This window comes from Chiloscyllium punctatum, chromosome 39 (assembly GCF_047496795.1).
Source record: "Chiloscyllium punctatum isolate Juve2018m chromosome 39, sChiPun1.3, whole genome shotgun sequence".
Classification (NCBI taxonomy): domain Eukaryota; kingdom Metazoa; phylum Chordata; class Chondrichthyes; order Orectolobiformes; family Hemiscylliidae; genus Chiloscyllium; species Chiloscyllium punctatum.
In genome coordinates, this window is record NC_092777.1 from 69,886,591 (window position 1) to 69,911,590 (window position 25,000).

Genomic DNA, 25,000 nt, shown 5'->3' on the forward strand with positions numbered 1-25,000 from the left:
ACCGACCCTCAGTAACTGCAGTGTGTACCATCCCCTCCCTCCCCCCCCACCGACGCTCAGTAACAGCAGTGTGTACCATCCCCTCCCTCCCCCCACACACCGACCCTCATTAACAGCAGTGTGTACCATCCCCTCCCTCCCCCCTCCCACCGACGCTCAGTAACAGCAGTGTGTACCATCCCTCCCTCCCCCCACCGACGCTCAGTAACAGCAGTGTGTACCATCCCCTCCCTCCCCCCCCACCGACGCTCAGTAACAGCAGTGTGTACCATCCCCTCCCTCCCTCCCCCACCGACCCTCAGTAACAGCAGTGTGTACCATCCCCTCCCTCCCCCCACACACCGACCCTCATTAACAGCAGTGTGTACCATCCCCTCCCTCCCCCTCCCACCGACCCTCAGTAACAGCAGTGTGTACCATCCCCTCCCTCCCTCCCCCCCACCGACCTCAGTAACAGCAGTGTGTACCATCCCCTCCCCCTCCCCTCCCCCCACCGACCCTCAGTAACTGCAGTGTGTACCATCCCCTCCCTCCCTCCCCCACCGACGCTCAGTAACAGCAGTGTGTACCATCCCCTCCCTCCCCCCCCACCGACCCTCAGTAACTGCAGTGTGTACCATCCCCTCCCTCCCTCCCCCCCACCGACCCTCAGTAACTGCAGTGTGTACCATCCCCTCCCTCCCCCCCACCGACCCTCAGTAACAGCAGTGTGTACCATCCCCTCCCTCCCCCCACCGACCCTCAGTAACAGCAGTGTGTACCATCCCCTCCCTCCCCCCACCGACCCTCAGTAACAGCAGTGTGTACCATCCCCTCCCTCCCCCCACCGACGCTCAGTAACAGCAGTGTGTACCATCCCCTCCCTCCCCCCACCGACGCTCAGTAACAGCAGTGTGTACCATCCCCTCCCTCCCTCCCTCCCCCCACCGACCCTCAGTAACAGCAGTGTGTACCATCCCCTCCCTCCCCCCACCCACCGACCCTCAGTAACTGCAGTGTGTACCATCCCCTCCCTCCCCCCACCGACGCTCAGTAACAGCAGTGTGTACCATCCCCTCCCTCCCCCCACCCACCGACCCTCAGTAACTGCAGTGTGTACCATCCCCTCCCTCCCCCCCCACCGACCCTCAGTAACTGCAGTGTGTACCATCCCCTCCCTCCCCCCCACCGACCCTCAGTAACAGCAGTGTGTACCATCCCCTCCCTCCCCCCACCGACCCTCAGTAACAGCAGTGTGTACCATCCCCTCCCCCCCCCCCCACCGACCCTCAGTAACAGCAGTGTGTACCATCCCCTCCCCCCCCCCACCGACGCTCAGTAACAGCAGTGTGTACCATCCCCTCTCCCCCCCCCTCCCACCGACCCTCAGTAACAGCAGTGTGTACCATCCCCTCCCTCCCTCCCCCCACCGACCCTCAGTAACAGCAGTGTGTACCATCCCCTCCCTCCCCCCCCCCACCGACCCTCAGTAACAGCAGTGTGTACCATCCCCTCCCCCCCCACCGACCCTCAGTAACAGCAGTGTGTACCATCCCCTCCCCCCCACACCGACCCTCAGTAACAGCAGTGTGTACCATCCCCTCCCTCCCCCCCCACCGACCCTCAGTAACAGCAGTGTGTACCATCCCCTCCCTCCCCCCCCCACTGACGCTCAGTAACTGCAGTGTGTACCATCCCCTCCCTCCCCCCACCGACCCTCAGTAACAGCAGTGTGTACCATCCCCTCCCCCCCCCACCGACCCTCAGTAACAGCAGTGTGTACCATCCCCTCCCTCCCCCCCACCGACCCTCAGTAACAGCAGTGTGTACCATCCCCTCCCTCCCCCCCACCGACCCTCAGTAACAGCAGTGTGTACCATCCCCTCCCTCCCCCCCCCACCGACCCTCAGTAACAGCAGTGTGTACCATCCCCTCCCCCCCCACCGACCCTCAGTAACAGCAGTGTGTACCATCCCCTCCCTCCCCCCACCGACCCTCAGTAACAGCAGTGTGTACCATCCCCTCCCTCCCCCCCACCGACCCTCAGTAACAGCAGTGTGTACCATCCCCTCCCTCCCCCCCACCGACCCTCAGTAACAGCAGTGTGTACCATCCCCTCCCCCCCCCCACCGACCCTCAGTAACAGCAGTGTGTACCATCCCCTCCCCCCCCACCGACTCTCAGTAACACCAGTGTGTACCATCCCCTCCCTCCCCCCCCACCGACCCTCAGTAACAGCAGTGTGTACCATCCCCTCCCCCCCCCCACCGACCCTCAGTAACAGCAGTGTGTACCATCCCCTCCCCCCGCACCGACCCTCAGTAACAGCAGTGTGTACCATCCCCTCCCTCCCCCCCCACCGACCCTCAGTAACAGCAGTGTGTACCATCCCCTCCCCCCCCCACCGACCCTCAGTAACAGCAGTGTGTACCATCCCCTCCCTCCCCCACCGATCCTCAGTAACAGCAGTGTGTACCATCCCCTCACCCCCCACCGACGCTCAGTAACAGCAGTGTGTACCATCCCCTCCCTCCCCCCACCGACCCTCATTAACAGCAGTGTGTACCATCCCCTCCCTCCCCCCACCGACGCTCAGTAACAGCAGTGTGTACCATCCCCTGCCCCCCCCACCGACCCTCAGTAACAGCAGTGTGTACCATCCCCTCCCTCCCCCCACCGACCCTCATTAACAGCAGTGTGTACCATCCCCTCCCCCCCCCCACCGACCCTCAGTAACAGCAGTGTGTACCATCCCCTCCCTCCCCCCACCGACCCTCATTAACAGCAGTGTGTACCATCCCCTCCCTCCCCCCACCGACGCTCAGTAACAGCAGTGTGTACCATCCCCTCCCTCCCCCACCGACGCTCACTAACAGCAGTGTGTACCATCCCCTCCCTCCCTCCCTCCCCCCCACCGACCCTCAGTAACAGCAGTGTGTACCATCCCCTCCCTCCCCCCACCGACGCTCAGTAACAGCAGTGTGTACCATCCCCTCCCTCCCCCCCACCGACCCTCAGTAACAGCAGTGTGTACCATCCCCTCCCTCCCCCCACCCACCGACCCTCAGTAACTGCAGTGTGTACCATCCCCTCCCTCCCCCACCACCGACCCTCAGTAACAGCAGAGTGTACCATCCCCTCCCCCCTCACCCACCGACCCTCAGTAACAGCAGTGTGTACCATCCCCTCCCCCCCCCACCGACCCTCAGTAACAGCAGTGTGTACCATCCCCTCCCCCCCCCACCGACGCTCAGTAACAGCAGTGTGTACCATCCCCTCCCTCCCCCCTCCCACCGACGCTCAGTAACAGCAGTGTGTACCATCCCCTCCCTCCCCCCACCGACGCTCAGTAACAGCAGTGTGTACCATCCCCTCCCTCCCTCCCCCCACCGACGCTCAGTAACAGCAGTGTGTACCATCCCCTCCCTCCCTCCCCCCACCGACGCTCAGTAACAGCAGTGTGTACCATCCCCTCCCTCCCTCCCCCCACCGACCCTCAGTAACAGCAGTGTGTACCATCCCCTCCCTCCCCCCACCGACGCTCAGTAACAGCAGTGTGTACCATCCCCTCCCTCCCTCCCCCCACCGACGCTCAGTAACAGCAGTGTGTACCATCCCCACCCTCCCCCCCCCCACCGACCCTCAGTAACAGCAGTGTGTACCATCCCCTCCCTCCCCCCACCGACCCTCAGTAACAGCAGTGTGTACCATCCCCTCCCTCCCCCCCCACCGACCCTCAGTAACTGCAGTGTGTACCATCCCCTCCCTCCCTCCCCCCACCGACGCTCAGTAACAGCAGTGTGTACCATCCCCTCCCTCCCTCCCTCCCCCCCACCGACCCTCATTAACAGCAGTGTGTACCATCCCCTCCCTCCCTCCCCCACCGACGCTCATTAACAACAGTGTGTACCATCCCCTCCCCCCCCCACCGACCCTCAGTAACAGCAGTGTGTACCATCCCCTCCCTCCCCCCACCGACCCTCAGTAACAGCAGTGTGTACCATCCCCTCCCCCCCCACCGACCCTCAGTAACAGCAGTGTGTACCATCCCCTCCCCCCCCCCACCGACCCTCAGTAACTGCAGTGTGTACCATCCCCTCCCTCCCCCCACCGACCCTCAGTAACAGCAGTGTGTACCATCCCCTCCCCCCCCACCGTCCCTCAGTAACAGCAGTGTGTACCATCCCCTCCCCCCCCCACCGACCCTCAGTAACAGCAGTGTGTACCATCCCCTCCCCCCCCCACCGTCCCTCAGTAACAGCAGTGTGTACCATCCCCTCCCCCCCCCCACCGACCCTCAGTAACAGCAGTGTGTACCATCCCCTCCCTCCCCCCACTGACCCTCAGTAACAGCAGTGTGTACCATCCCCTCCTCCCCCCACTGACCCTCAGTAACAGCAGTGTGTACCATCCCCTCCCCCCCACCCCCCCACCGACCCTCAGTAACAGCAGTGTGTACCATCCCCTCCCTCCCCCCACCGACCCTCAGTAACAGCAGTGTGTACCATCCCCTCCCTCCCCACCGACCCTCAGTAACAGCAGTGTGTACCATCCCCTCCCCTCCCCCCCCCACCGACGCTCAGTAACAGCAGTGTGTACCATCCCCTCCCCCCCCCACCGACCCTCAGTAACAGCAGTGTGTACCATCCCCTCCCTCCCCCCCCACCGACCCTCAGTAACAGCAGTGTGTACCATCCCCTCCCCCCCCCCACCGACCCTCAGTAACTGCAGTGTGTACCATCCCCTCCCTCCCCCCCCACCGACCCTCAGTAACAGCAGTGTGTACCATCCCCTCCCCCCCCCCACGACCCTCAGTAACAGCAGTGTGTACCATCCCCTCCCTCCCTCCCCCACCGACCCTCAGTAACAGCAGTGTGTACCATCCCCTCCCCCCCCACCGACCCTCAGTAACAGCAGTGTGTACCATCCCCTCCCTCCCCCCCCACCGACCCTCAGTAACAGCAGTGTGTACCATCCCCTCCCTCCCCCCCCACCGACCCTCAGTAACAGCAGTGTGTACCATCCCCTCCCTCCCCCCACCGACCCTCAGTAACAGCAGTGTGTACCATCCCCTCCCTCCCCCCCCACCGACCCTCAGTAACAGCAGTGTGTACCATCCCCACCCACCCCCCCACGACCCTCAGTAACAGCAGTGTGTACCATCCCCTCCCCCCCCCCACCGACCCTCAGTAACAGCAGTGTGTACCATCCCCTCCCCCCCCCCACCGACCCTCAGTAACTGCAGTGTGTACCATCCCCTCCCCCCCCCCACGACCCTCATTAACAGCAGTGTGTACCATCCCCTCCCTCCCCCCACCGACCCTCAGTAACAGCAGTGTGTACCATCCCCTCCCCCCCCCCACCGACCCTCATTAACAGCAGTGTGTACCATCCCCTCCCTCCCCCCACCGACGCTCAGTAACAGCAGTGTGTACCATCCCCTCCCTCCCTCCCCCCACCGACGCTCAGTAACAGCAGTGTGTACCATCCCCTCCCTCCCTCCCCCCACCGACGCTCAGTAACTGCAGTGTGTACCATCCCCTCCCTCCCTCCCCCCCACCGACGCTCAGTAACAGCAGTGTGTACCATCCCCTCCCTCCACCCACCGACCCTCAGTAACAGCAGTGTGTACCATCCCCTCCCTCCCCCCACCGACCCTCAGTAACTGCAGTGTGTACCATCCCCTCCCTCCCCCCCCACCGACCCTCAGTAACAGCAGTGTGTACCATCCCCTCCCTCCACCCACCGACCCTCAGTAACAGCAGTGTGTACCATCCCCTCCCTCCCCCCACCGACCCTCAGTAACAGCAGTGTGTACCATCCCCTCCCCCCCCCACCGACCCTCAGTAACAGCAGTGTGTACCATCCCCTCCCCTCCCCCCCCCACCGACGCTCAGTAACAGCCGTGTGTACCATCCCCTCCCCCCCCCACCGACGCTCAGTAACAGCAGTGTGTACCATCCCCTCCCCCCCCACCGACCCTCAGTAACAGCAGTGTGTACCATCCCCTCCCTCCCCCCACCGACCCTCAGTAACAGCAGTGTGTACCATCCCCTCCCTCCCCCCACCGACGCTCAGTAACAGCAGTGTGTACCATCCCCTCCCTCCCCCCTCCCACCGACGCTCAGTAACAGCAGTGTGTACCATCCCCTCCCTCCCCCCACTGACGCTCAGTAACAGCAGTGTGTACCATCCCCTCCCTCCCCCACCGACCCTCAGTAACAGCAGTGTGTACCATCCCCTCCCCCCCCCACCGACCCTCAGTAACACCAGTGTGTACCATCCCCTCCCCCCCCCCATAGACCCTCAGTAACAGCAGTGTGTACCATCCCCTCCCCCCCCCACCGACCCTCAGTAACACCAGTGTGTACCATCCCCTCCCCCCCCACCGACCCTCAGTAACAGCAGTGTGTACCATCCCCTCCCCCCCCACCGACCCTCAGTAACACCAGTGTGTACCATCCCCTCCCCCCCCCACCGACCCTCAGTAACAGCAGTGTGTACCATCCCCTCCCCCCCCCACCGACCCTCAGTAACAGCAGTGTGTACCATCCCCTCCCCCCCCCCACCGACCCTCAGTAACAGCAGTGTGTACCATCCCCTCCCTCCCTCCCCCCACTGACCCTCAGTAACAGCAGTGTGTACCATCCCCTCCCCCCCCCCACCGACCCTCAGTAACAGCAGTGTGTACCATCCCGTCCCTCCCCCCCCCCACTGACGCTCAGTAACAGCAGTGTGTACCATCCCCTCCCTCCCCCACCGACCCTCAGTAACTGCAGTGTGTACCATCCCCACCCCCCCCCCCACGACCCTCAGTAACTGCAGTGTGTACCATCCCCTCCCTCCCCCCCACCGACCCTCAGTAACTGCAGTGTGTACCATCCCCTCCCTCCCCCCACCGACCCTCAGTAACAGCAGTGTGTACCATCCCCTCCCTCCCCCCCCCGACCCTCAGTAACAGCAGTGTGTACCATCCCCACCCCCCCCCCCACGACCCTCAGTAACTGCAGTGTGTACCATCCCCTCCCCCCCCCACCGACCCTCAGTAACAGCAGTGTGTACCATCCCCTCCCTCCCCCCCCCGACCCTCAGTAACAGCAGTGTGTACCATCCCCTCCCCCCCCCCACCGACCCTCAGTAACTGCAGTGTGTACCATCCCCACCCCCCCCCCCACGACCCTCAGTAACTGCAGTGTGTACCATCCCCTCCCCCCCCCCACCGACCCTCAGTAACAGCAGTGTGTACCATCCCCACCCCCCCCCCACGACCCTCAGTAACTGCAGTGTGTACCATCCCCTCCCCCCCCCCATAGACCCTCAGTAACAGCAGTGTGTACCATCCCCTCCCTCCCCCCCACCGACCCTCATTAACAGCAGTGTGTACCATCCCCTCCCCCCCCCCACCGACCCTCAGTAACAGCAGTGTGTACCATCCCCTCCCTCCCCCCCACCGACCCTCATTAACAGCAGTGTGTACCATCCCCTCCCTCCCCCCCCACCGACCCTCAGTAACAGCAGTGTGTACCATCCCCTCCCTCCCCCCCACTGACCCTCATTAACAGCAGTGTGTACCATCCCCTCCCTCCCCCCCCACCGACCCTCAGTAACAGCAGTGTGTACCATCCCCTCCCTCCCCCCCACCGACCCTCATTAACAGCAGTGTGTACCATCCCCTCCCTCCCCCCACCGACCCTCAGTAACAGCAGTGTGTACCATCCCCTCCCTCCACCCAACCGACCCTCAGTAACAGCAGTGTGTACCATCCCCTCCCTCCCCCCACCGACCCTCATTAACAGCAGTGTGTACCATCCCCTCCCTCCCCCCCCACCGACCCTCAGTAACAGCAGTGTGTACCATCCCCTCCCTCCCCCCCACCGACCCTCATTAACAGCAGTGTGTACCATCCCCTCCCTCCCCCCCACCGACCCTCATTAACAGCAGTGTGTACCATCCCCTCCCCCCCCCCCACCGACCCTCAGTAACAGCAGTGTGTACCATCCCCTCCCCCCCTCCACCGACCCTCAGTAACAGCAGTGTGTACCATCCCCTCCCTCCCCCCACCGACCCTCAGTAACAGCAGTGTGTACCATCCCCTCCCCCCCCACCGACCCTCAGTAACAGCAGTGTGTACCATCCCCTCCCTCCACCCCACCAACCCTCAGTAACTGCAGTGAGTACCATCCCCTCCCCCCCCCACCGACCCTCAGTAACAGCAGTGTGTACCATCCCCTCCCTCCCACCCACCGACCCTCATTAACAGCAGTGTGTACCATCCCCTCCCTCCCCCCACCGACCCTCAGTAACAGCAGTGTGTACCATCCCCTCCCTCCCCCACCGTCCCTCAGTAACAGCAGTGTGTACCATCCCCTCCCTCCCTCCCCCCACCGACCCTCAGTAACAGCAGTGTGTACCATCCCCTCCCTCCCCCCCCCCACTGACGCTCAGTAACAGCAGTGTGTACCATCCCCTCCCTCCCCCCACCGACCCTCAGTAACTGCAGTGTGTACCATCCCCTCCCTCCCCCCACCGACACTCAGTAACAGCAGTGTGTACCATCCCCTCCCTCCCCCCCACCGACCCTCAGTAACAGCAGTGTGTACCATCCCCTCCCTCCCCCCCCCACTGACGCTCAGTAACTGCAGTGTGTACCATCCCCTCCCTCCCCCCCACCGACCCTCAGTAACAGCAGTGTGTACCATCCCCTCCCTCCCCCCCCCACTGACGCTCAGTAACAGCAGTGTGTACCATCCCCTCCCTCCCCCCCCCCACTGACGCTCAGTAACAGCAGTGTGTACCATCCCCTCCCCCCCCCCACCGACCCTCAGTAACAGCAGTGTGTACCATCCCCTCCCCCCCCCACCGACCCTCAGTAACAGCAGTGTGTACCATCCCCTCCCTCCCCCCCCACCGACCCTCAGTAACAGCAGTGTGTACCATCCCCTCCCCCCCCCCACCGACCCTCAGTAACAGCAGTGTGTACCATCCCCTCCCTCCCCCCACCGACCCTCAGTAACAACAGTGTGTACCATCCCCTCCCTCCCCCCACCAACCCTCAGTAACAGCAGTGTGTACCATCCCCTCCCCCCCCACCGACCCTCAGTAACAGCAGTGTGTACCATCCCCTCCCCCCCCCACCGACCCTCATTAACAGCAGTGTGTACCATCCCCTCCCTCCCCCCCACCGACCCTCATTAACAGCAGTGTGTACCATCCCCTCCCTCCCCCCACCGACCCTCAGTAACAGCAGTGTGTACCATCCCCTCCCCCCCCACCGACCCTCAGTAACAGCAGTGTGTACCATCCCCTCCCTCCCCCCACCGACCCTCAGTAACAGCAGTGTGCACCATCCCCTCCCTCCCCCCCCCCACCGACCCTCAGTAACAGCAGTGTGTACCATCCCCTCCCCCCCCACTGACGCTCAGTAACAGCAGTGTGTACCGTCCCCGCCCACCCCCCCCACCGACCCTCAGTAACAGCAGTGTGTACCGTCCCCGCCCACCCCCCACTGACGCTCAGTACACACTGCTGTTACTTGTACACTGCAGAAATTCACCAAAGATCCTCAGACAGCACCTTCCAAATCCACAACCACCTGATGAAGGAGCGTCGCTCCGAAAGCTAGTGATTCCAATTAAACCTGTTGGACTATAACCGGGTGTTGGGAGAGTTTTAATTTCATAACCACTTCCATCCAGAAGGATAACGGCAGGAGATAAATGGGAACACACCCCCTGCAAATTCCCCTCCAAGTGACATGCCATCCTGATTTAGAAATATTTCACTGTTCCTTCACATTTGCCAGGTCAAAATCCTGGAATTCCCTCCCTAAGGGCATTGTGGGTCAACCCACAGCAGGTGGACTGCAGCGGGTCAAGAAGGCAGGTCACCCCCACCTTCTCAAGGGGGCAACTAAGGACGGGCAAAGAGTATTAGACCAGATAATAATGTCCAGGTGACAGAGCGTGTGGTGCTTGCTGCACTGAGACTGTTGGAGTTGGGTGAAAACACAGAGTGAGACCGGGGGTGAGAGAGACCGGGGGGGAGAGAGACCGGGGGTGAGAGAGACGGGGGGGTGAGAGAGAGACGGGGGGTGAGATGAGGCCAGGAGTGAGATGAGGCCGGGAGCAGGTGAAGCTTAGAAAGACTCAGTCTCAGTTCTGGCAGTTCAGAAAGGGACATGATCCCTATGAGAAGTGCAGGAGTTATCCCTGTGGTCATCCCCCTCTCTGACAGATTTACTGCTTTGGATACTGTTGGGGGGGGTGGGGGGAGCGGCCGTGGAATGACCTCTTGGGGAAAGCCAGTTCATAGCCCGATGGGCGGTCCTGCTTGTCTCAAGGGGAGGGAAGTGAATGGTAGGGGTATAGTGACCGGGGTGTTCATGGTCAGGGGTACAGACCCCTGGTACTCTGTGGCTGTGAACCCAGGAGGTAGTGTCAAGCTCAGGGATATCATAGAGCAGCTGGGGCAAGGTGTGAATTACCAGTGGCCATGGTACACAGGGAAACAAAGGGCTGAAGACCGGAGAGCTGATATAGGAAGTTAGGAGATAAACTAAAATGCAGGAGCTCAAAATGCAGTAATCTTTGGGATTCCTGCCTGTGTCCCATCTGGTGGGAGCAGAAGGAGGAGGACACTCTGTACGTGTCTGTGTGTGCAGAACCAGGGAGGGGTTCCAATTCTTGAGGCATTGGGGCCTTTTATGGGGAAGATGTGACCTGTCCAAGCCTGGGCAAATGGGACAGATCTCCTCACTGGGACTTTTGCTCATTCTGTTGGTGAGGTTTGAAATAAGGATGGGGGGGGATGGGAACAAAAGTTTCCTGATTGGTCAGGAAACAGGGGGATAGAAGATTAGTTAGTGATGTAGTCAGCACCTCAGAAAGATGAAAGAAAGGAGGATTCAGAAGTGTTCAACAAAGGGAATTGACATGGGGGGGGGCGGGGGTGGGGGGGAGCGGTTGAGCAGTTTCCACTTCAATGCGAGGAATATTCTAAATAAGGCAGATGCACTAACAGCATTATCAAGGTACGCAGTATATCAGCACAAGCTGTAATGTCAGCAGATCAGGGTCCCGCAACGTAGGAAGGTTGAACTGGCCAAGGATGGGGTTTCAATGCAGGTTTACAAAGGTGATACCTGGGCTTCAGGAGTTAGTTTGAGGAGAAATTAGACAAATTAGACCCTTATTCTCTGGAATTTAGCAGATTAAGGAATGAACTAATCAAGGTTTTCAGGATATTAACAGGGAAAGACCGGGTAGATCAAGGTCAATTATTTCCACTGGTAAAAGGTTCTAGAACCGGGGGCATAGTCTAAGAATTAGGGTCCCAGGCCATTCAGGAGGGATGTTAGAAACCATTTCTCCACACAAACAGTATTGGACGTCTGGAACTGTCTTCCTCAAATGGCAGTCAATGCTAATTCAGTTGTTAAGTTTAAATCTGAGATAGACAGATGTTTATTGAGCCAGGGATATGGGCCCAAGGCAGACATTTGGAGTTAGGCCACAGATCAGCCATGAGCTTACTGAATTGGGTTCGAGGGGCTGAATGGCCTGCTCCTATTCCTATATTCCATCTCAGTTGCTGTCTCTCTCTGTCTCTCCCTCTCTCTCTGTCTTTCTCTCTCTCTCCGTCTCTCCCTCTCTCTCTCTGTCTGTCTGTGTCTCTCTCTCTTTGTCTGTCTCTCTCCCTCTCTCTCTGTCTCTTTCTCTGTCTGTCTGTGTGTCTCACTCTCTCCCCCTCTCTATCTCTGTCTCTCCCTCGTGCTCTGTCTTTCTCTCTCTCTGTCTCTCTCTCTGTCTCTCCCTCTCTCTCTGTCTGTCTGTCTGTCTCTCTCTCACTGTCTGTCTGTCTCTCTCTCTCTCTCTCTCCCCCTCTCTCTCCCTTTGTCTCTCTCTCTCTGCCCCCCCCCCCCCACTGTCTGTTTCTCTCTCTCTGTCTCTCTCTCTCTCTGTGTCTCTATCTCTCTCTCTCTGCCCCCCTCTCACTGTCTGTTTCTCTCTCTCTGTCTCTCTCTCTCTCTGTGTCTCTATCTCTCTCTCTCTCTGCCCCCCTCTCACTGTCTGTTTCTGTTTCTCTCTCTCTCTCTCTGGCCCCCTCTCACTGTCTGTTTCTCTCTCTCTCTGGCCCCCTCTCACCGTCTGTTTCTCTCTCTCTCTCTCTCTGGCCCCCTCTCACTGTCTGTTTCTCTCTCTCTCTGGCCCCCTCTCACCGTCTGTTTTTCTCTCTCTGTCTCTCTCTCTCTGGCCCCCTCTCACTGTCTGTTTCTCTCTGCCTGAGAGTGGTACTCCGAGTCAAGCTGAAGGATTTCATGATTTGTATTTTCTCAGGAGTTTCTGGACGGTGAGGAGTTGGTTTATTTGACAAGATGCTGATGTCTCCAGTGCTCGGTGCTGACACAGACAGACCCGTTCCAATGCAGCTGTGCCAGGATTGGGAGGAGTTAGGTTCTGCTGATGGTTTACCCAAACTGGATGACAGCCTGACCAACCTTCACTGGCTACATCGCTTTGCTCTCCAGGACACCGAGTGCCAACACTCAGCTGTGCCACACAAGGCCAGGTCTGTTGTAGCAGCAACACCAGCCTCACTGGCAATTTCTCATGATCCTGATAAACCCACTCTGACTGGCACACCTTTACCATCCGAAACCCGTGAGGACATCACCTATACCACTGACCCTTACGCCAAGCCCCCATATTCCTACGCGACTCTGATCTGCCTCGCTATGAAATCCAGTGACCAGAGCAAGGTGACACTGTCCACCATCTATTCCTGGATCAAACACAATTTCTGCTACTACAGGCACGCTGAGCCAAGCTGGCAGGTAGGTGACCGTGGGCAACAGGCACTGGGTACAGTATTACACCGTCGTGCAGATTTTGGAGGGATAGGAACAAAGGAAAAGGAGGTGGGGAGCATTGGTGATCAGGGGCAAGGTTGATCCATCAATGAGACACAACCCTTACACTAAAGGATCAAGCTGTCGGATCAAGAGGGTGGTGCTGGAAAAGCACAGCAGGTCAGGCAGCATCCGAGGAGCAGGAGAATCAACGTTTTGGGCATAATCCCTTCATCAGGAAGGGCTTATATCCAAAACATCGATTCTCCTGCTCCTCGGATGCTGCCTGACCGGCTGTGCTTTTCCAGCACCACACTCTCGACTCTGATCTCCAGCATCTGCAGTCCTCACTTTCTCCGAGCTGTAGAATCCATTCGGATGAAGCTAAGAAAGAGCAAGGAGCAGGAGACACTTGGTTGGAGTTGTTTCTAGGTCAGGGATGGCAACACTGGGCACAGTCTCAATCAGGGACTTGGAACAAGAGTAATGCAGGAGTCATTAGGGACATCAATTCCCAAAGATTGGGTAAACGTAATCAACTTTAATGTTGTTATAGAGAATTAATTCCTGGAATGGAGGTGAGATGGTTTTCCAGAACAGTGCCTGAGAAGTGAGCTAAAGTACAGATTAGTTCACACTGAGTGCTGCTTTATGAGAAAGGGAGTATTAATAATTTCATCATAAATAAGCCTTTAGGAGCCAGAATAAGACAGAATTTTATATTGAGTTTGAAAGTGATGTTGTTTAATTCAAAATGAGGGTCTTAAACAATAGGAAAGGAAACATGAAGGAGTGAACAGTAATCTAGCTGTGGGAGATTGGGGGGTGTGGGGGGGAATATTAAAAGGGATGATGATTAACAGCTAAATGGCACTACTTCATACATTAATATACGGTTACAACAAATTCACAGTCCTGTGGGACACAGGAACTCAGCAAACAAGGTATTCCATCCATGGCTAACAAGAGACAGTCACAAAGTCAGAAAGTTGTAGATGTAGCAGGCCTGAGGATTGGAGCGATTGTAAACTTCAACAAAGGAGGACCATCATACTGATAAAGGAAGAGAAGGCAGGAAACGGAAGTCAACAGACAGTAAAAACTTCAGATTGTAAAAAAAGGTGAGATTAGCAAAGACAAATGTCAGGCTGTGACAGACAGACAGAGATCTGAATGAGAGATAAGGAAATGGCAACAACACATCAAACACCTGCCTCACGGAGAGAGAGAACCTCCCAGGAAAATCTCGAGGCAAGATGCTAGTGAGAATCAGGAACTGAAATACATTAGGAATGGTACAGTCGTACTGGAGAAACGAACCAGACCGAAGGTTAATCAGCCCCTGACCGAAGGTTAATCAGCCCCTGACCCTAATGACCAACATCCCAGAGTGATGAAAGGTGACTGCAGATAGTCAATGCTTCTTGAACATTTCCCAAAATTCTATAAATTCTAGAATGGCTCTTGAAGATGAGAAAGTAACAAGTGACACCTCACTATTTATGAAAAGTGGGAGAGAGAAAGTGGGGAACAACAGACTTTCTATTCTGGCATCAGAACCAGGGAAAACGCTGGAATCCATTGGAAAAGGATGAGACAGCGGGACACCTGGTGGGCAGCAATCACGGATTTCTGAAGGAGAAAACATCTCAGGATAAGGGCAGGCGATTAAAAACTGAGATGAAGAGACCTTTCTTCACCCAGGTTAATTTCTAAAATTGTCTACCCCAGAGGAGCTCAGTCAAGATAAAAAAATCACCACTTTTCTAGAGACTGATGACATTTTGAGAGGGGGATAGTGCAGAAAAATGGTGATGAAGTAGATCAGACATGAAACAGAAATAGTTTAATGGGCTGAATGGCCTCCTCCTACATCCTATGGCACAATATTAAACCAGATATAGTCTATATGAGGCATATAGACTCTGGACACTCCATCAGATCAATAATGACTGTTGTCAAAACAGAAATCCAATCAGTTATTTTGTTATAAGTTCATTGTTAATTATTTGATGATATGACCTTAAATGAAATGTTTTTCAGAAAGTTTATAAACTGTATCCTTTTATAGTCCTTACATCCCAGAATCCTAGACTAATGCCCTGGACATAGGGGCTCAAATCCCACCAATCCCAATTGCCGAGTTATCATCATAGAATCCCTACAGGGTGGAAACAGGCCATTTGGCCCAACAAATTCACACTGACCCTCCGAAGAGTAATCGACCCAGACCCATTCCCCTTTTCCCTATTACTCTACATTTCCCTTGACTAATGCACCTAGTCTACACATCCCTGGGTACTATGGGACAATGTAGCACAGTCAATCCACTCTAGCCTGCACAACTTTGGACTGTGGGAGGAAACCGGAGCACCCGGAGGAAACCCCCGCAGACACGGGGAGAATGTGCAAACTCCACACAGACAGTCGCCCGAGGCTGGAATTGAACCGGGGACCCTTGTGCTGCGAGGCTGCAGTGCTAACCACTGAGCCACAGAGCGATGTGGAATTTTCACATTTTCCCCGCATTTGCGTGGGTTTCCTCCCACAGTCCAAATAAAAGTATAAAAGTATCTGGAATGTAATAAAACACTTTTTTCTCAATGATGGAGGCCATGTGATTACCAACTTGTCACTGAAAAACCATCTAGTTCATGACTTCTAGGTCCTTCCCTGGTCTGGCCTAAATGTGATTCCAGATCCTCAGTAAAGTAGTGACTCTGAGCTGGGTCTGAAATGGCCAAGCAAGTCCCTCAGGCTGATGGTCATTCCTCAGCCAGCAGACAATATCAATGATGACCAGTGTTATCAACACTTTGCAAGGATCTCGGATGACCAGCGAGGAAAAGCTGTCCCTCACTCTGTGCCTCGTGTTGTCAGGGACAGCCCTCAGTCCATGTTCTCCCAATACTTTGCTTCTTGTTTCTGAGGAAGGAATGTACTGATAATAATCCAGCCTCCTGTACTCCCTATCCCTCACTGTCACATTCAACAACGTTTCACAGGGTCGGCTGGTCCAATCGATTAAGTCACATAGCATCCATGGTGAGGTGGAACTTTGATACAAAAATTGGCTTGGTCGTAGAAGACAGAAGCTAGATACGGAGGGGTGTTTTTCTGGAGATCTGTGCTCAGTGACATGGATCAGTGCTGGTACTTCTGTTGTTTTTAATACATATGTATCAATGATTGGGCTGCAAATGTAGATGGTCCGATTAATAGGCATTATGAAACGCAGTGGAGTTGTGGATAGTGAGAAAGGATACAGCAGGATATAGATCAGCTAGATAGTTGGATGAAAAATGGCAGATGGAGTTTAATCTGGACAAGTGTGAGGTGATGCATTTTAGGAGGTAAAATGCAAGGGAAAAAAAGTATACAGTAAATGGCAGGATCTTTAGGAGCATTGAAGCACAGAGTGTAAGTTCATAGATCCGTGAAAGTGGTAACACAAGTGGCGAAGGTGGGAAAGGCAGCAGATGGCTTGCTTGCCTTCATCGGTCAGGGCACTGAGAATAAAAGTCGACAAGTCAAATTGCAGCTGTATTAAATTTTAGTTAGGCCACATTTGGGGTATTGTGTGCAGTTCTAGTTGCCACACTATAGCAAGGACTTTTATTTTTAGATTCCCTACAGTGTGGAAACAGGCCCTTCGGCCCAACCAGTCCACACCGACCCTCCAAAGAGTAACGCACCCAGACCCATTTCCCTTGATTGATGCACCTAACACTACGGACAATTTAGCAAGGCCAATTCACCTGACCTGCACATCTTTGGATTGTGGAAGGAAACCGGAGCACCCGGAGGAAACCCACGCAGACACGGGGAGAAAATGCAAACTCCACACAGACAGTTGCCCGAGGCTGGCATTGAACCTGGGACCCTGGTGCTGTAAGGTAGCAGTGCTAACCACTGAGCCACCTGAGGCAGCTTTAGAGGCAGTGCCTGGATATTGCCTGGATTGGAGTGTGTTATCTATAAGGAGAGGTTGGACAAACTTGGATTGTTTTCACTAGAGTATTGGAGGCTGAGGAGGCAATCTGATAGATGTATATAAAATGAGAGACATGGATAGGGTGGAGAGGTGGAGTCTTTTTCCTAGGGTGGAACTGTCAAATACTAGGGGGCATATGTTTAAGGTGAGGAAGAAGGTTTAAAGGAGATGTGTGAAGTTAGGCTTTTACACAAAGGGTTGCCAGAGGAGATTGTAGAAACAGATACGATAGCAACATTTAAGAGGCTTTTAGACAGAGACATGATCGGGGGGGGCGGGGGGGGGGGGGGGGGGGGGGGGGGGAGGGATACAGACCATGTGCAGGCAGTGGATTAGTTTTGAGTGGCATCATAGACAGCACAGACATAGTGGGCTGAAGGGCCTGTGCTGTACTGTCCCATTACCAAAATGGGTAATTGTTTCCCTTGTCCAGAGGAAACAAATCTTCCTCAGATTTATTTAATGAACACAAAATAATCAGTTTATTTTGAAACACAACTCAAATGAACTCACAACTAAAACCAATTGGATCAGCTGCAAACCTATGAATCAGAATGAGAACCAAACCCCCTTTTAATCTCACACCAGACAGACTCAAGCAACAGAGAAGATAACAGCAATTCTGCAGGGATGACTTTTAAAAAGTCCCAAAGAGAGACGTGTTTGGTGACTAATGGTCAGAAAGACAACTCCTTTGATGAATTGTCACAGTCCACTGGGTTTCCTGACACCCATGGACCAGTGGAAGATGTTTAAACAGTTCAGAAGGAAATCAAACTGGGTCTGAATACTAGCACAATGATTACAGCTCAGCATTGCAGGATTTATATAAATATCAATGAGGCTGGAAATGTCCTGAGGTTCCCAGCCCTTGCACCGAGAGAGAGAGAGACAGACAGAGAGTTGCAGTTTGTGCAGGTTTACTTGTTTCTAATTTCCCAGACTGGAGAAACAGCCAAATCTAGAAAGGGTTGCTCAGCAACCACCAACTGGACTCCCAGAGATACTGACAAAAACAGGTTTTCCAGCAGTTAAGGGCAGCAAATCCCGTTCTATTATCTCTCAAACGTTTTGCCTGGCTATTTTCCCAAACCTTCCTGCAATTAGCAGATGGACCAGGGCCAACATGAAATGGTTGGTCTCATTCTTTGCTGAATTCTTGGTTTATCCAGTTTGGTGTCTTCTGGTTTTTCACAAACCATCAGAGTAGCCACATAGTCCCAACTCTGTGACTTAATGACGAGCAAGTCACAAAACAATGATTTCCAAGGATTATCATTTCTGAGTCAAACTCTTCAGCACAAAGTGTGTGTGGGAGTGTACCCCAGTGAGAGTCAGTGTGTGTGGGACTGTACCCCAGTGAGAGTCAGTGTGTGTAGGACTGTACCCCAGTGAGAGTCATTGTGTGTGGGGGACTGTACCCCAGTGAGAGTCAGTGTGTGTGGGACTATACCCCAGTGAGAGTCAGTGTGTGTGGGGGACTGTACCCCAGTGAGAGTCAGTGTGTGTGGGACTATACCCCAGTGAGAGTCAGTGTGTGTGGGACTGTACCCCAGTGAGAGTCAGTGTGTGTGGGGGACTGTACCCCAGTGAGAGTCAGTGTGTGTAGGACTGTACCCCAGTGAGAGTCAGTGTGTGTGGGACTGTACCCCAGTGAGAGTCAGTGTGTGTGGGACTGTACCCCAGTGAGAGTCAGTGTGTGTGGGACTGTACCCCAGTGAGAGTCAGTGTGTGGGGGACTGTACCCCAGTGAGAGTCAGTGTGTGTGGGACTATACCCCAGTGAGAGTCAGTGTGTGTGGGGGACTGTACCCCAGTGAGAGTCAGTGTGTGTGGGACTATACCCCAGTGAGAGTCAGTGTGTGTGGGACTGTACCCCAGTGAGAGTCAGTGTGTGTGGGGGACTGTACCCCAGTGAGAGTCAGTGTGTGTAGGACTGTACCCCAGTGAGAGTCATTGTGTGTGGGGGACTGTACCCCAGTGAGAGTCAGTGTGTGAGGGACTGTACCCCAGTGAGAGTCAGTGTGTGTGGGGGACTGTACCCCAGTGAGAGTCAGTGTGTGTGGGACTATACCCCAGTGAGAGTCAGTGTGTGTGGGACTGTACCCCAGTGAGAGTCAGTGTGTGTGGGGGACTGTACCCCAGTGAGAGTCAGTGTGTGTGGGACTATACCCCAGTGAGAGTCAGTGTGTGTGGGACTGTACCCCAGTGAGAGTCAGTGTGTGTGGGACTGTACCCCAGTGAGAGTCAGTGTGTGGGGGACTGTACCCCAGTGAGAGTCAGTGTGTGTGGGGCTGTACCCCAGTGAGAGTCAGTGTGTGTGGGACTGTACCCCAGTGAGAGTCAGTGTGTGTGGGACTGTACCCCAGTGAGAGTCAGTGTGTGTGGGAGCTGTACCCCAGTGAGAGTCAGTGTGTGTGGGACTGTACCCCAGTGAGAGTCAGTGTGTGTGGGACTGTACCCCAGTGAGAGTCAGTGTGTGTGGGACTGTACCCCAGTGAGAGTCAGTGTGTGTGGGACTGTACCCCAGTGAGAGTCAGTGTGTGTGGGAGCTGTACCCCAGTGAGAGTCAGTGTGTGTGGGGAATGTACCCCAGTGAGAGTCAGTGTGTGTGGGACTGTACCCCAGTGAGAGTCAGTGTGTGTGGGGAATGTACCCCAGTGAGAGTCAGTGTGTGTGGGGAATGTACCCCAGTGAGAGTCAGTGTGTGTGGGACTGTACCCCAGTGAGAGTCAGTGTGTGTGGGACTGTACCCCAGTGAGAGTCAGTGTGTGTGGGACTGTATCCCAGTGAGAGTCAGTGTGTGTGGGACTGTACCCCAGTGAGAGTCAGTGTGTGTGGGACTATACCCAGTGAGAGTCAGTGTGTGTGTGAGTGTACCCCAGTGAGAGTCAGTGTGTGTGTGAGTGTACCCCAGTGAGAGTCAGTGTGTGTGTGGGACTGTACCCCAGTGAGAGTCCGTGTGTGTGGGAGTGTACCCCAGTGAGAGTCAGTGTGTGTGGGACTGTACCCCAGTGAGAGTCAGTGTGTGTGGAAGCTGTACCCCAGTGAGAGTCAGTGTGTGTGGGACTGTACCCCAGTGAGAGTCAGTGTGTGTGGGGCTGTACCCCAGTGAGAGTCAGTGTGTGTGGGGCTGTACCCCAGTGAGAGTCAGTGTGTGTGGGAGCTGTACCCCAGTGAGAGTCAGTGTGTGTGGGACTGTACCCTAGTGAGAGTCAGTGTGTGTGGGACTGTACCCTAGTGAGAGTCAGTGTGTGTGGGACTGTACCCCAGTGAGAGTCAGTGTGTGTGGGACTGTACCCCAGTGAGAGTCAGTGTGTGTGGGACTGTACCCCAGTGAGAGTCAGTGTGTGTGGGACTGTACCCTAGTGAGAGTCAGTGTGTGTGGGACTGTACCCCAGTGAGAGTCAGTGTGTGTGGGACTGTACCCCAGTGAGAGTCAGTGTGTGTGGGACTGTACCCCAGTGAGAGTCAGTGTGTGTGGGACTGTACCCCAGTGAGAGTCAGTGTGTGTGGGACTGTACCCCAGTGAGAGTCAGTGTGTGGGGGACTGTACCCCAGTGAGAGTGTGTGTGGGACTGTACCCCAGTGAGAGTCAGTGTGTGTGGGACTGTACCCCAGTGAGAGTCAGTGTGTGTGGGACTGTACCCCAGTGAGAGTCAGTGTGTGTGGGACTGTACCCCAGTGAGAGTCAGTGTGTGTGGGACTGTACCCCAGTGAGAGTCAGTGTGTGTGGGACTGTACCCCAGTGAGAGTCAGTGTGTGTGGGACTGTACCCCAGTGAGAGTCAGTGTGTGGGGGACTGTACCCCAGTGAGAGTCAGTGTGTGTGGGACTGTACCCCAGTGAGAGTCAGTGTGTGTGGGACTGTACCCCAGTGAGAGTCAGTGTGTGTGGGACTGTACCCCAGTGAGAGTCAGTGTGTGGGGGACTGTACCCTAGTGAGAGTCAGTGTGTGTGGGACTGTATCCCAGTGAGAGTCAGTGCCCAAACCCATAAATCCAATCTGAAGCTTTATGGATTGATGTCAATTTGTGGCTGGTCTTTTGGAGGATTTGTTATGTGATCTGCTTTGGGGAAGAGTTTCCGCTGTCGGTTAGATTTCTAATCAGAATGATTTGGTTTTTTTTGCTGCAGAATTCAATCAGACACAACCTGTCCCTGAATAAATGCTTCCAGAAGGTTCCACGGGGAAAGGACGAGCCTGGTAAAGGAGGGTTCTGGAAGATTAATGCTCAGTTTGAGGAACAGTTGGTGACTAGTATCTTAAGGCGACACGTTTTGCCCCCAAACCTATACCAGCTGCTTCAGCCGAAAGGGCATTCCCTCTCACCATCGCTGGCTTCTCACCCTGAAACCTCCACCACTGCCCCACAGCTACAGGTGCCTTTGGAATCGGTTCAGTTCCTTGCTGAGTTTGAGGAGATTTCTGCGGGACACTGCGGCTGGAATCCATCCTTGTTTGAACTGAGAGCGGCTGAGAAGGAGGCAGGGCCTGAGGTCACAGTGTCTGGGCTGAGTCCTGTCGCCAGCTCCCCGCTCCTGACACAGGAGGAAGAGGAGGAAATTAACTCTCTGACAGGAGATCTCGATTGGGAGGTGATGCTCAAGTCCACCCTTGATCAGGAATGTACAGCATCTGGTGTCCTGGAGACTCTGAGTCCAGCCATCCCCCTTCCAGGGGAGCTCAGCCACACTCTCAATAACAAACCCATGGGGTTTGGACCTGGTAACTGGTCCCTCTGCTCTGATCCTTCCCTGACCCCAGGCACAGAGACTCTCGAGGTACCCTTTCAGAAACATCCCTGGGATGAGGGGCAAATGGGGATGGACCTACTCACCCAATCTTACAATGAACTCCACAAATGGGAAACCATTGGGCCGTTCCAAGAGGCGATGAGAGACTCATTATCCAACAACCCAAAATTGTAACCAGTGTCTTCACAGGGGGTTCCCCCAAACTCAGGCACCCCTGACCCTAACCCTCCCGTCCCTCCCCCATCGACACCCCCCGCCCTCCCCTCCCCCATCGACACCCCCCGCCCTCCCCTCCCCCATCGACACCCCCCGCCCTCCCCTCCATCGACACCCCCCACCCTTCCCTCCCCCATCGACACCCCCCACCCTCCCCATTAAGAGATACTTCCTCCATCACTGTCTCACCCCACTATCTGTCACTGAGAGATGCCCCTCCCTTTACTCTCCTCCCCCTCCCCCTCCCCTGGGGGGTATGTCTGACTGGATCACGGGAATCTACTCCGAGGTCAGGGGTCATTGTGTGGCCAGAGCCACAGGGAGTGGGTCAACAGCAGTTGGCAATATCTGTGCTCAATTGTGGTACTGAATGTTAGAAAAATGATTTTAAATAATTAAAAGTAGAATTCTGTGTTTTACAATGATTTCTGGATGCTGCAGGAAGGGGTAAAGCAGCCAATGACATACAACTGTGAGTGGACGTTAATGGGGTTTCACAATAAAAGGGGTAAATGATGCCCCAGTCAGTATTAACCACTCAAACCATCTTTCCAAACCAGGCATGCCCCCTTCAATGGTATCGAGCCCCCGGGAGGGTTGGCACATTGAGGAGCATTCTGTAACACTCGTATATACCCCACACCCCTCACTGTAACACACTGATATACCCCACACCCCTCACTGTAACTCTCTGATATACCCCACACCCCTCACTGTAACACACTGATATACCCCACACCCCTCACTGTAACACACTGATATACCCCACACCCCTCACTGCCTCACTGTAACACACTGATATACCCCACACCCCTCACCCTAACACACTGATATACCCCACACCCCTCACTGTAACACTTGAATATACCCCACACCCCTCGTTGTAACACTCGTATATACCCCACACCCCTCACTGTAACACACTGATATACCCCACACCCCTCACTGTAACACACTGATATAGCCCACACCCCTCACTGTAACACACTGATATACCCCACACCCCTCACTGTAACACACTGATATACTCCACTCCCCTCACTGTAACACACTGATATAGCTCACACCCCTCACTGTAACACACTGATATACCCCACACCCCTCACTGTAACATTCGGATATAGCCCACACCCCTCACTGTAACACACTGATATACCCCACACCCCTCACTGTAACACTCGGATATAGCCCACACCCCTCACTGTAACATTCGGATATAGCCCACACCCCTCACTGTAACACACTGATATACCCCACACCCCTCACTGTAACACTCAGATATAGCCCACACCCCTCACTGTAACATTCAGATATAGCCCACACAAGCTCATAGTAACATTGGTACACTCCAACCCTCCTGATAACTAGGTCAGAGGGAGAGAAGCTGAGATGCAATTTGAAATGTTCGTGTGATTAATTCAAACCAAAAGAGAAAATGCTGGAAAATCTCAGCATCTGTAAGGAGAGAAAAGAGCTGACGTTTCGAGTCTAACTGACCCTTTGTGTGATTAATTGAGTCTGGAAAGCAAAGCTAAGACTCAATTAAGAACAACATGAGTTTAGCGAGTTTGACTGGAATATATTTGAATTGAAGGCCTGAGGAATAAACAAGATGAGCCGATAGCACAGAGGTCACTGTGTAAACAGAAAGGATGTCCCTTTTAAATTGGAAATGAAGAATTCTTTTCTTGGAGATTGGTTCAGAGTCTCTCTCCCCTCAGGACAGTGGAAACTGGGTCACAATAGTTATCAGGCAGAAGTCGAGAGTTTTTTGAATAAGATGTTTTTCAGCGGTATTGGGGGTATACAGGAAAGTGGAATTGAAGTCGCAGTGAGTTCAGTCATGATCATGCTGAATGTCAGAGCAGGCACGAGGGGCTGAATGGCCTCCTGTTCCTAATTTGGATGTACCTTCACCATCTTACAGTTTACAATGCTTCCAAGTTTTGTCTCATCTGGAAATTTTGCAGTTGTGCCTTTTAAGGCACTGAATGAATCCTTCTGCTCATTCAAACCAAACACCCCCAGAAAAGCTCACCTCGCCCAATAATCTGTTAAAGTAGGAGTGACAAACAACTCCCCAAATCTCACTATTTAAATAAAAAAATTAACAATTTATTCTTTAACTCCAGAAGAGAACATTAAACAATAAGAATCTACACCTATAAGCCTCCTTTGTCTTAACGGCTTATCTATCTCCCACTCTGGAACAATATTCTGATCCAATAAAGCCTCTATAAAATTTACAGCAAATCCATTTCCAAAACCAGTCGTTGTCTTGGTGTATTGAACTTCCCCTGGACCGTCTTCCGTCTGTTTCTACAAAGATATTTCAAGTGGAAAAGGTACCTGTCAGGGCGAGGGTCTATGGGCAGCCTATCGATGGCAGGAGATGCTTCTTGTCTCCAGTTAACTGTTCAAAACGCGTGCTCTTTATACCCCAAAACATCATCTCATTGGTTTGATGTTGTCAAAACATTAAAAATCAAATTTGATTGGGTTTAGATTCTTGGGGCATAATGTAAACTGATTGATTGTTGTGAAAACAACTAATTCTGAGTTACAGCTCAAATGTAACATCTTCATATTGTCTCGTACACTCTGTGCCTGCTCTCAGTCACATGACAGGTGCTTGCCAACCTTTTAACTTCCACTCTCGCCAACATATAGTACCCACCGTCAACGCCACATGCCCCTACACCAAGGTTACTGGGTTTACATTTCTGTCAGGAACAGCAAGAATCCAAATGCTGAACTGCACCATAAACTGTCCTCCAGTTCAAACAACAGCATACACCATGACTCTCTGCTTCCTGTGACTCTGTCCTGTAGCTATGTTGTTGCTACCCCTTTGATTCCATTTATTAAACTAAATCCATCAACCATCTCAGTTACTTCTGAGACATTCAAGTGAATTATTTAGCAATGATTTGCTTTTAACACATCTGTGTTGGCTTTCCTTAATTAAGTCAAATAACTCCACAGAGGCTGGTATCCTATCACCAAGTCACCCTTTAGTTACACATACAGAATCCTTGATGGTGATACACCTCTCTCAAAGCGAACAGAACCTCTGACATTCCTGTTTATATCTGTCAGCCAGGACTTCCTGATTGGAACCCAATGTAGACCAGCAGGAGGCTGGAAGAACACAGCAAGCCAGGCAGCATCAGGAGGTGGAGAAGGCAACGTTACGCGTGTAACCTTC

At 54.2% G+C, this 25,000-nt stretch overlaps 1 protein-coding gene across 1 annotated transcript; it reads left to right on the forward strand.

The window, feature by feature from the left end:
* Nucleotides 1-12,352: 12,352 nt before the first annotated feature.
* LOC140464201 (forkhead box protein J1-A-like) lies at nucleotides 12,353-21,750 on the forward strand. Its single transcript, XM_072559052.1, has 2 exons — nucleotides 12,353-12,811; nucleotides 20,956-21,750. Exons 1-2 carry the CDS (start codon nucleotides 12,353-12,355, stop codon nucleotides 21,748-21,750), a joined length of 1,254 nt encoding a protein of 417 aa, XP_072415153.1.
* The last annotated feature ends 3,250 nt before the right edge of the window (nucleotides 21,751-25,000 follow it).

Coding starts and splice junctions, on each gene's coding strand:
- LOC140464201 (XM_072559052.1), top strand. CDS start 12,353: ATGCTGATGTCTCCAGTGCTCGGTGCTGACACAGACAGACCCGTTCCA. Junction 12,812..20,955: donor ACGCTGAGCCAAGCTGGCAG/GTAGGTGACCGT, acceptor TTTTTGCTGCAG/AATTCAATCAGACACAACCT.